A 12,604-nucleotide genomic window follows, 5' to 3' on the forward strand; every position below is an offset into this window, starting at 1 on the left:
GCAAAATGACCACAAGAATTTCTGTGGAGGGAAACACCCTTTCTCAGGAGAAAAGAAATAAAGAAGATGGTTTGATCTGACACCTGCAAGTGCTGGGTCTGAGGGCACAGGAGAGGCTACATGGAATCCTCTCATCCTGACCAGCCAGGATTGGCAACAGACCTCTTGCTGACCCCTGTGCTGATGTGATCTGAATAATTCCTCAAATACACACAGATCAATCTATATTTTTCTTATCTAACACTGAGCAATTTCCCCTTTCTGCCGTGGGAAAAGACAGAGGGGAGGCTCCCACCTGCTCCCTGCATGAAGCCCCTCAGATAAAGAAGATACTGTGCAGCTCTAACAGCCACAGAACAGCTACACAAAATTTCTGATGCTTCACCTTAAAAAAAAAACAAAACAACCCCAAATGAATTGTCAAGAAGCCTCAGCCACCAGTTTTCCAGTGGGTGCCAGCTCCCTGCAGACTTTGAAAAGGCTTGCACACACTTGAAGGATTTATATATGCATGACTCCCTTCAGCAAGAGAAACACTCTGCAGCAGCAGCAGGAAAAGAATAGGTCACTGCAAGCTGCAGAGGTTTTGAAATCCACTGATAAAAACTACAGCTTTTACAGAATTTAATCCCAACAGGAGCAACATCAACCAGATGCCAGAGAAAAACACATTCAGTGTGAGCAACTTTGGTTTTTTCTAACAAATAAAACTCAGCCTCAGACTTTGTCACAAACTACTCCCAATTTGCTTCTCCCACTTATACTTCAGGTGTTATGTTGCTTTCTTGTTGGCACTGGTGATAAGGAAAGGAGCACAGACTGGAGTTCTGTGCTCCTCAGGGAGGGAAAAGAGGAGAAAAGTCTGCAGCAATTTGCTGGGTAAAGGTTTGTGGGCACATGAAGCACGTCCGTGCCTCCGGTGGGAAGCACAGAGACAGAGCCTGGAAGAAGGCAATGCATTTCCACTGAAAATCTTCAGCTCAGTTAGAACTTTTGTATTAAAAAATCCCCAAACTTTCAGCATTTTAGATGTTCTAAAGGTGTTTCACTGCCAGTTTTGAATAAGACTACATTCCAGCCTTGCATGTGGTTTAATACATTTTATACAAAACCGTGTTTACATCTCCTTGATTTAATAATTTATTATTTTTTGCTTCTATTATTGTTTTATGATGGGAATGATAACTACCCTGTCTATCTGTTCCTTTTTTACTCTTGCCAAAGAACCCCAAACTTCATTCCTTTAATATGCACCTAACATGAAAGACCAGTACCTCCTTAAAGCTTCACAAATATGCAGGGGCATAAAAAGATGAGAATTACCCTCCCTCAGATGTTGCTGCTTTCATAAAGAGCACTTTAAATACTCTGCCTCTCTGGTTGTGTCAAAAAAACATGTAATCTGCATTTGAAATATGAAGCCTATTTCATAACAGAATTACAAATTCGAAAGTATCAGGTGTTTTAAATAAAGCCTTTTGTACTAAAACTCTCAAATTTATGTATGCTTTTCTAGCTTTTAAGTGGGGACCTACCTGGTTAGAGCAGACATGTTTTAATGGAAGAAAAACCCCCAAAATAACCCCAAACCCCTACAAAACAAAAAGCTAGAAAAGTAACTTGACTATCCAGGCAGAGCAGGGTGCACCCAGGTGTTCAAACCCCTGCTCTGATGGAATGTACCATTATTTTTGATGACAATTAATGGTCTTAATTCAGCTGAAGAATTTCTCTTCATGAAACAAAACCCAGACAGCACCACTGACAGTGCCAGCCACTGAACAACTACATTAATTTCCTCCAGCCCTTGGTTTTCTCTTACATACCCCCAGTCACAGGGTTTCATATTGAAATAACACCACTGTCACCCTAAAACTCCAATTCTGCAGAAACTCCAACATCTGCCCAACTCTACTGACCTCACACAAAAAAGGACAAGTTTTCTTTCCCTCACACAAAACATTATTCAGTGCTCATCATCAAGCAGAAAAATCTTTTGGTTTTTCTTAAATATCTACTCCACATCATTTAAATACCCATTAAATATCATTTGAATGTGGGAGGATTAAAAGGAGCCCTCTAAGAAACACTCTGCAAATCTCAGTCCTACAAGGGAGATTTGCAACTGTGTCAACCATTAAACATGCATTTCTCTACAATGGTTTAAAAAATAACTGATAACCACCTAAACTGAATCTCATTTTGTTTCAAAACCAGAAAAAAAATCACAGTACAAAATTACCCACAGCACTCAGAAAGCAAAATTGTATTTTTACCTTCCAGGTAACAATAAGCCTAACACTTCAATTTTATTATACACAATTAGACTTTTAAATTCAGCTTTCCCTTCTTGTTTTTGGCTCTTGTTTAAATAGGAAGGCATGGCTCCTCCCTTCCCAATCCAGCTGTGGTTTTTATCTCCCTGAAAAGTTCTCTAGAGCAAGCTCAGTCTGGCTACAGAAGACAAATATGGCACTGAGGCTTGGAGGCTCCTGCACACCAGAAATTATTCTGTACCATCAGGCACAACAAAGACAGAGAAAAAAATTCTTCATTTCAGTCTGAGGCACAGGAATATTTGTTCTAATATTTCCATATAAGGTTTTCTTTAAGTCAATAAAGAGAGGCTGCTGCCAAATTCTAACCACAACATGAATTACGAGTTTGCATTTCAAATACTGGCAAGGAACAAGTGAAGGATTAAAAAGTGGAGCTGATGCTTCCAGTGAAAAATGGAGTGCAAGCACCTAGAAGACTGTAAGGGTCGTTAATTTGGTTTGGGAGTATTAAGGTACCATTATTAATTCTTATAAATTCTCCCATCAATGTACAAAACCAGCAGATGCTTTATCAGTATTAGCTGTACTAATCAGAAATGCTATCAGTACCCTAAGCTAATTTAGACTCTTTGTATTTCTCAAGTCTCCTAATTTCAGCCCTACTTAAAGAACAGAAAAAACAGCAGTACCTTCAGCACATGCTGAGCTCTGAAGGGTTACAGAAGCTGCTTCCTGAACATGACTGACTCACACCACCAACAACTAAATGGTATTTGCTCTCTGCTCTGAAAACTAAATACCTAAAAACAATTGCTGTGATCAGGACAGAAGCCTGACCTGGACAACAACATCCTCCAGCAAGAGAGAAGAGCCACCACTTGTGCCCAAAATCTCCTGTTTAAGGTACATCTAACCCAGCACAAAGCTGTGCTGATTCTCCATTCTCCTACATTAACTATGCCATCATTTAAACTGCAAAAACAAGCCCTTATTTTCAAAGCAACAAGCTCTGGACCTGTCCGAAACACAGGTCTTTTAGTGGAATACTTAAAGCCATGAAGTCAGTATCTATTCCAGGCATTGCTGCAGTCAGCGGGATTTTCTCAAAAAAATAAAATAAAATTTAAAAAGCAATCTCTGTTGTTACTCCCCTGAGAGCTAAATTAGGATGAATAATCACAGGAGAGGGAATGAGGACTCCCAGGCAGAGGATGGAAGAGGAGTTCAGGTGTTAAGAGGTTTAACAGTTCCTGCAGCATTCACTGACAGATTCAAGCTGCAAGAGATCCCTTTTGAATTTACTTACCTTAAATGAACTGTGCACTAAAGTTTCATCTAAATCAATGACCACACACTTCTTCCCATAGTCTGATGCTGTCAGTTCTGGCAGGAGGTATTTAGCTGGTGGCTATAAATAAAAAGAAAAGAGGAAGACAACAAAAAAAAAAAGTAAAACCTCTATGGAAGGGGCACCCTTCTGTCAACATTACTATTCTAGTAACTACTGGGAGCTGGAATACATGACTTGAAATCAAATGATTTTCTGGACTCATCCCAAGTTTATGTATGGATATTAATGGCTCATGCAATTGCAATACCCATACAGACTTTTCTTTTTTAAATTAGAGACTTGTTTAGAATGACCTTCAAAGTGCTGGAAATGAAAATGGTAAAACACCACCACTGTCTAAACAAAAAAAAAAAAAAAAAAAAAAAATCATAAAACCAGGATATTTGATACAACATCTTTTTCCAGTGGCTCTTTTCCCAATGCCTGGTTTGGTGGCTGTTGTTATTCTATTTCCAGTCAATGTCATTTGCAGCCATATCAGGCTGATGGACATTTACACAAATCATTATTTCTGTTTGCCATGAAAAATGCTGAAACTGAGGAATCCACCCTGATGAAAGACAGCATTACTAATTTTATCTTCCAGGACACATCTTCACTCTTGCTTTTACCACTTAGGAGGGTGGTGATCAACTTCCATGTGAATTATGCTCCCAGTCAAGGTGTTAAAACTGCAGTGAAGAACCTGAACTGGGCTCTTCTACAGCACACTGCCCTTACTAAAAATGGCACCAATCCCATGAATTGACAATTTTTCTGAAAGCCAGGCAGACAGTCTCATATTCTTTGGATCATTTCCCACTTCAACACCCCAGTTTGCAATAGAAATGTGTAGCTTTAGATTTTGGTACTGGATACTTTCTGAAATCACAGAAATGGGAGAGAATGCTTCCATTTGGAGCTGAAACACTGCTGCCACTCGGGGGTTTTTTGATGAAAGAAAAGAATTAGCTTTATAGAAAAGCATCAGTAGGGAGAAGCTTAAGACAGAGAGGAAATTAAATTAATTTAGACTTGGGTACACAACTCGAACTCTATTCTTTTCCTTTTTTTTTTCTGTTCACTGTTGCTCTGGTAAGGATTCATCATTTATATTTATTTATGGGTTTGTTCTTTTCAGTAGCCCTTTGCAGAGGTGCTGGCAGAGATCTGAGGCCACCCCTGTGCAGGCAGGGGGGACACAGGTGAGGCAAGGACACTCTCCAGCAGCCAGGACAGATCAATCATCAACCACTGGCTGAATTCAAGTGTCACCTTGATAGATACTGGCCCATGATGCCTAATAAACTCTTAAATGAAGCACCTAACAAATCAGATTCTGGACTTAAATTAAGTGTTTTTTAGCTAAAGCAGGAGTTCTCGGGGGATTTGTAGGAGCATTCAGTGAAATTAGATTAAGTTCCTCACAATTAACATCGAAATCAGATTCTGGACCTAAATTAAGTGTTTTTAGCTGAAGCAGGAGTTCTCGGGGGATTTTTAGGAGCATTCAGTGAAATTGATTAAGTTCCTCACAATTAACATCGACAACAGCTTTCCCTCAGCTACCAAACTGGAAGCTGCCCTGCCTACAAACCACTTGTCTCAGTGCAGTTCCTCTCAGCACACACCTGACAAGGACCTTCCAATTAAAACAGCTTCTGCCCAATGCCTGCAAAGGCTGCACAGCCCCCCAGCCAGGCTGGAATTTATACAACACCTGGCTAGGTTATGGACAGCCCCACAGCTGCTTCAGTTCCACCTCTGTTTGTTGGCAACTAGGACCAGACCTAAAGAATTTTGGTTTTTCCCTCCTATTCAAAGCCAAAAAGGTATTTAGCACTCCACCTCAGTTTTTTCATATTAAGAAGGATCCAAACTTGCAACCTAAAGAAAGTAAAATCTTTTTGAAAGCAAAATCCAACCCATTTAAAAACAGTAATATTCAGAACACATGTTCCAATACTTCCTGTCTTTGAAGATGAAAAAAAGGTAGGAACATCCCAAGAAACCTCAAACATACTTAAAAAAAATTAAAATAGTTCAGTTTATTGTTGTACTGAAAACTCTTATCCCCTTTGAGTTTTTGACTACATTAATCTGCACAGGCAGTTCAAAGCCAGAAATTCCCTCTGCTATGTGAATTCCTTATCAAACTGAAAATATCCGTATCTATGGAAAATATATGGAACTATATATTCTTCCACATCAAAATGCATATATGAAAAACATGAGCAGTGTCTTACATAGGTATCTGAATTTTTTTAGCTGTAAACTGTTGCATTTGTCATCAAGAAAAGGATGGACACACACCAAAGACTACAAAATGCAAGAACTTTCATCTTTGAGAGTCCAAATTCCCTGAATGCACAGTGAGGTGACCTGCACCTGGTTTTTCTCACCCACCTGCACCTCTGCCTTCTCAAAAGCAGTGGCTGGGAGAGGCACAGTTCACCTGTGGTACCCACACAGAGGTTCTGGTTACTGCTGGAGCTCCTCTCTCTCTTCAGCACTGATTTAGGAGATCATGTGCAGTTACTGACCTAGCTTGATCTAACAAGGGCACAACCAACTCTCCCACAAGCTTTGGCATCTTGAGTTCAACCTGATCTTGTTTCCTTAAGTTCACACCTTTGAAGATCAGAATAAATGAATTTTCCATTTCACAAATTGCAATTCTGTTGCCCTCAACTGTGAAAATATTCACCTTTTGATAATAGGGAGAAGGAAATTTTCTGCAGCTGAAGCCACTACAAGTTGTGAGGCTGCTAAATTGCTGGTGAAGGACTTGGGAGCAAGGGTGGCATTTTTGAGGCTTTTAGGAACTTGAAAGGATTTGTATGCAAAGTATCAGCCCATTTGTTTTGCTGTTCAAGCTTTCTGATCTAAAGCAATTTCCACCTGCCAAAGGCAGCAAAGCTTTTAGTCAGAAACAAGCATTACTCAACACTGTGTTTTAATTTTCTCACTAATGGAGACATACCCAAGAAGAGTTCTAAATACCAGATTTCCATTACATTTAACAGTGAGTAGTTATGGAAGTTTGACAGTGTCTTTTTTTTTTTTTTTTTTACACACATCACTTAAAGACATCTCAGATGATTAAGAATATTTAATTGTGGCTTACAGCAACTCATATTTACTATGCAACACTCCCCCAAAGGCTGCAGCCTTCCACAGAACTCAGCAGAAAAATGACACGTGGTATCTCACTGGTTTGCTCTTCAATTCCAACAAGACACAAACTGTACACAAGTTAAACTAGTCACTGTTTGGGATTTATGCATTCCAGCCAGGTCTCATGGCTGATCAGCTCAACAGACCTTGTAGTGAAACGACTGCTGCACTGCTTCAGTCCCGTGGAAATAGTAAATTCCCTAAGAAAAAAACAAAAAAAAAAGGGGATGGTGGCGGCAAGAGAACAGGACTTTTAGTTGAAGCATAAACAGCTGGTCAACACAAATCTTGCAGCAATTCACTGTACAGAACAACCATCAGCTTTCCTCCCTGCAGGCCTGGATTTCTCACAGGTATCAGAATTAATAAGCCCTTTTTTTCCCCTCTCTCTGTACTGGCAGCGTTGTCAAGCCCAAGAGCAGTACATTAATTTACTGTTTGTGCCCTCCTCTGCTCACACTTTGGGCAGCACGTGCAGGGCTAACAGCTTCTCCCAGCAGCTATGTGCAGAATACTCTCACAGAAGATAAATTATTCCTACTTAAAACACAGCTGCCAGAAGATGCCAGCTCCTCTTGTGGAGCAGGCAGCTCCCAAAATTTCTTCTAGAAAAAAGTTTTAATAAGGATTTAGCTAGTGTAGGTGAGGACAAGTGGTAAAAAACCCCAATATCCCTGTGCTAAGATTTAACTTCTGCAGGGATTCTGAGGGATAATTTTGATACCGTTCATTAACAATGGAATTTTAAGCTGAACAAAAGTGGACACTCCAACTCATTTAAGAGCTGAAGTTGGACAACATCTCATTTAATTTGTTGCATAAGCATGGCTTTGTATTTCCATCTACATTCAAAAGAATTCCATCTTCATTCAAAAGAATATAAAATAGTGAAGGTGCTTTGGGTCTACTTCGATTTGGGGGTTGGAAGGAGATAATCTTTTAAAGTTCCTTCCAACCCAAACTATTGTATGATTTTATGATTTCTCTACCATATCCTTTCCAAACAAAGCTGAATAAAATCCATGAAAACACAGGCATCCTGAGCTACATTTATATTTTTCATCACGTCCATCAAAATGTGTCAACTGGGGATATTATGGGTTTGCCGTTTTAAAACTTTTGTGTTTATTTCAGCCCTAAAAATAATTAATTTTGCAGTATAAGGAAAATAATAAATTATGCTGCTCTTTAACCTATGCCTTATCTTGGAACAGTTTCAAAATATGAGTTACAAACACAGTAAATTTCATATTTTAAAAAAACTCCAAAGTAATGCTGCTTCTATTTTCTGAAGCACCTAACCTGAAGCTGGAATATTTGTTTAGCAGCCATCTTTATCAATAACCAAGTGAAAATTCATATTAAGTCAAACTTTTCAATTCAGTGCAATTAATACAGGACAAATCTGATTGAGCAGAAGATCCATTTCACTGAACTGCACACATAAATGCAAATAAAAGCAATGCAAAAACGCACATAAAGCAATGGAAGCTTTCAAACAGGTGACCTCAGCACACTGCCAGGTTTAATACACGATAAAAAGCACAATAAAGCTCCAGAAATCCTCATATTTTGACTGGAGGCTTCAAATTGAAAGTGGGGAGTGGGCAGAGCTCTTTTTAGAGCCACTCAGGAAATCTGTGAACACTTGAACTGATGACATTTGCAACCAGCCCTGTAAAAAGTGAATGTCCACTGAATTGTGACCAAGCTCTGTGTCTGTTTAGAAGATTTCTCTCCTGGTTTGTACAAGACACTGCAGTTCACAGCCCCAGTTCTCATCCCTAGCTAGCAGAGAATCAAGAACTTCTGCCTTAATGGGTCTGAAACACAAAATTAGAGCTGTCTTGGACCAACACCCCTCCTAAGACCAGCAGAGCAACACAAACACAGTTTTAGGTGTTTTTCCCAAAACAACCCTGCATTTTCCTTCCTAGCACTCCCTGCATGTGCAGCTCCCTTGTGCCTTTATTTAGATGATGACACAGTGCTGCTGGCTGGTTCCTGAGAGCCAGCAGCACTTTGATACTGGGAGTAAATGTCACACCAGTGCCCAAGGGCCATGGTTGCCTGACAACACTCCCGTGTCCTGCTGCAAGAAGAAGCATCAGATGGCACTGGAGAAGGGGAAGGAGTGTTTAAAGTCACCTGCTTGCTCAGAACTCTACATCACGACTGCAGGGATAAGTTAATTTTACTGCCTTGTTAGTGCTGGGAATATATGTCTGCAAAATTACAGCTGAGCTTAAGGAAAAAAAAAATCCAAAAAAAACAAAGGAGGGGGAAAAAAAAAGAGATATCCCTTCTTGAATCATTCATTTTCCTACCACTGTCCAAATCTAACAGAGCACTGCTTTAACATTGCAAAGGCAGTGTTCTAACAAAGCACCTGATTTAATTTATGTACCTGTCAAAGCTCTACTCATTTTCCTTCCAAAATTTTCTTCTGTTTGAATCTTATTCTGTTAGTACCTACAGTTACTCTTGGGAAAGGTTTTTATTCCAGGTCAGAGCACAGCCAGAACATATTTCATGTTCAAATAATTCCTAGTGGAGCAACTACAGTCACCTAACAGAATTTGGCAGGTATGTAAAAAAGAAAAGTAGTTTGGAAATCAGTATTTTCTGATTTACATTTGAGGTTTTTCTATTCCTAGACTTGCAGAAATACAAATCACATGCATGTCCATGCCTGCCTGCATACACACCATGCATGAGCCATACCAGAAATAACAGGTAAGCAATAAAGAGGAATTTCCAACAGTTCTCAAACCCAAGAGGAGCTGTTGGAAGAGGGAAGATGTGCACAGTCCCAGGGATCTCCTGGCACTGTTGCACTGCAGCACAGACAGGGGGATTCTTACAGGAGGATTTGGAATGCTGGGCTACGTGAGAAGGAAGGGAAAGAAGAAAAAGAATGGCATTTTGGGGAATATCCAGGTCTTTAAAAGCTACCAAATATCTCAAACAAGAGGGCTGGGTCACAATCTCCACACATCAGCACTGCTGTTTTCTGGGAAACTCTGCAATGATGAAGTATTGTAAACAACAGAGGAGCTCAAAAAAAAAAAAAAAAAAAAAAAAAAGTACTTTCAGCTTTACAAAGCCTAAGCTTTCATCCTTGTAAAAAAAAAGAGCAGCTTTTTGACCAAAAAAGGTTAAAACAAATTAAAAGCTTCAGTTTGAAGGACTTGATTTTTTTCTTTCTTTTATTTAGCTTTGAAAAATAATTCAGATGCCAAACAGCATTCCAAGTTTAATCCAGGGAAGATAAAGAGAAATATTGAGGCTCATAAAGCAGCAGCTGATACCAAGAGCATCATCTCAAACAAGTGCAGTAATGAGCAACAGTCAGTGTGCTCTGTTTTCTTAACATGACTTATTTCAAATAAATGATGCAGTTTCCAACTCTTCTTTTCAACTGGAATATAGGGGAAAATGAGAGGAAAAGGTTTTTGTAATTGTGTCTCACATAATGATGATGAGTCACCTTTTGCCTCTATTAGAATAAATAATTTTCAGACTACCTCATGTGTTTTCAAAATGGTAAAAATTCAGAAGAAACCCAGATAAAACCCAAACTCTTCTTTCAGTCCCTGTAGAAGACATGCAGCTCAATTCACCTCTGGGGATACAACATTACAGACAGAACATAAAATCCTTTTGTTAACATGCAACACAAACCAGACCTGTTAGACTGCAACATAAAATGAATCAAAGCAAAAGTCATGAAAATTATTAAAAGAAAAAGGGATAAAAATACATACACTTGGTATAGGCATGACCTGCATCTGGTCACCCTGGGGAAAAAGAAAAAAAAAATCACTGTAAGGGTAATGGCTTTTAAAGGGTAGAACAAAGGTCTGGAGCAGTAAATGTAGCACTCAAACATTTTAAACCAAAAGTTCAAAGTATTCAAGAAACCAGGGTAAAAAAAAAATAAAAATAGGATTTTGCATTTTAGTTGCTGAAATGATCTGTTAGTATACTGGCATTTATGATTTTTAGGAGACTGGACTGATAAAACCCATGCTATGATTAATAAGAGATGACAATAAGAAAGTACCTGTATTTACTGGAACTTTTTCAGCTTTAAGATCTGCTAATGGGTATATTTGACAATTTGCACTGCAGCAGCAGGAGGCTGAGCCAGAGGCTGGCAGAGGGCAGAACCCCATTCCTTGAACCCAACTTCATTTGAGACAACTGACTTGAAAAACCAGCATTTTCACTGAGGCAACAGCAGAATGCCTGAGAAGGACATGATGATGTTAAAACTAATCCAAGGAATTGCATTTCTCCATCCAGCAGTGACAGTTCTGTTCCCATGGTCTCACTTTTGCACTACACTTGGGAGAAGGCAGGAAATTCTTGGCCAACCTGATTTTTCCTTCTCATCTCTGGACATCCAGAAACAAGGACAGCTCCAAAATGAACAAACCCTGGCTCAAATGGGTTAACTCTCACTCAACTCAAACTCTCACTCAAACATTTAAGAGATTTTTGAAGCTAGAATTCTATTTCCTTCAAAACCAACTTTATCTCCTGGTGGGCACAGCACATAAAAAAAGGAAGCTGATCCTTCTAGCATAGATGTTGCTAGGGTAGATTATTTTATTCTTTAATATTTGGGCAACACAGGCTCTGATCTCCAGCAGAGAAACTGTTGAAAGGGCTGTTTTCAACTTTGGAACAGCCTCTTCCAGCTGAAGAAGCCTCCTGCTTATTTGTTTTCAAGACTACCAGTGTTGACACATCACTGACAAACAGAAATAACTCTGTATTATTTTTAAAGTGTTCTTTTTAGTGCTGCTCATCAGAAATTTTTACTGAAGTTTGCCCAAAATCCTGAGAAGCTGAAGGAGCAACTAGAGAGCAGCAACTACCATGAAATATCAAAAACTTGCCACTAGTAAAAAGTACCTGATTTCTAGAAAAAAACACACACAAAAGTTGGTAAGAATACAAGTTTTCCTCAGGGTAACAGCAATAAGAATAGAAAAAAAAATATAATTCAGTACATTAGTGTCATGTTAGTGGAACTGACTTTCATGGGAACCCAAAACCAAAGTTGCTAAAGGGCTTGCATTACTGTTTGCCTAATTTTTCTTAAAGAATTTCTTGAATTAAATTTAAAAAAAAAAGGGGAAACAAGCAAATTTCTTAAGAGGAACCCTGAAAACACCTATGGAAAAATCAAAACAGTAGTAAGAGAGATGAGAACAGGAAAAACAAGCAGAAAGAAGTGCAAGAGTCTGCTGGGAAAGCAAAAATGTTCATGAACAGGCAAATGCTTCTTAAAAGCAAGTCTGCTCTGGGAAACTTCTTACAAGGTCCTGCCTCATTTCCTAATGCCTTGGAACAGGAAGGGAAATGGGTCACAACAGCAGAGTTTGAAAGAGATGACAGATGACTGCATTTGTTGAAGGCTTTCCACGAGCTCCTGATGTTGGTAACAGAACAAAGCTATTCCTAGAATGCCAAAATTTCCCTATTGTATCCCTAAGACAACCCAGGAACTGATTTGTCCCCAGCCATTGAAATCAGGGGTTTTTTTAATGGGTTTTATTTTTCCATGCTATATACAGATGGAATGATAAATCCTATCTTTTCCTTTAGCTGCATAATTTGTAGTTTGAAACAACAATTTCCAGCATAGTGTTCCTCACTGACAATGCCTATGGTCACGTGTGGCCTCAATGAGCACCAAGTGACAGGCCACAATATTTTGCTTTTTTTCAGAGTAGCCTGTATTGAAAGATAAGGAGCTTTTTCATTTTAGAGAAGAAGCTCACCAAAATAACAGATTTATCCTATT

At 39.1% G+C, this 12,604-nt stretch overlaps 1 protein-coding gene across 6 annotated transcripts in view; it reads right to left on the minus strand.

Moving 5' to 3' along the window:
* Positions 1 to 12,604, minus strand: part of CTDSPL (CTD small phosphatase like) — an 82,250-nt gene that overhangs the window by 18,415 nt on the left and 51,231 nt on the right. For 2 of the 6 annotated variants that reach the window (XM_041408688.1, XM_041408690.1), the window contains exons 3-5: positions 10,554 to 10,586; positions 6,933 to 6,986; positions 3,586 to 3,687 (exon numbers count right to left, since the gene is read on the minus strand). In XM_041408688.1, the coding sequence (XP_041264622.1) occupies positions 3,586 to 3,687; positions 6,933 to 6,986; positions 10,554 to 10,586 (189 nt within the window). The remainder of the gene's footprint in view (positions 1 to 3,585; positions 3,688 to 6,932; positions 6,987 to 10,553; positions 10,587 to 12,604) is intronic. The other 4 variants (XM_041408691.1, XM_041408693.1, XM_041408689.1 and 1 more) reach the window with 3 other exon arrangements.

This window comes from Onychostruthus taczanowskii, unplaced genomic scaffold (assembly GCF_017590055.1).
Source record: "Onychostruthus taczanowskii isolate IOZ18803 unplaced genomic scaffold, ASM1759005v1 scaffold3, whole genome shotgun sequence".
NCBI lineage: Eukaryota > Metazoa > Chordata > Aves > Passeriformes > Passeridae > Onychostruthus > Onychostruthus taczanowskii.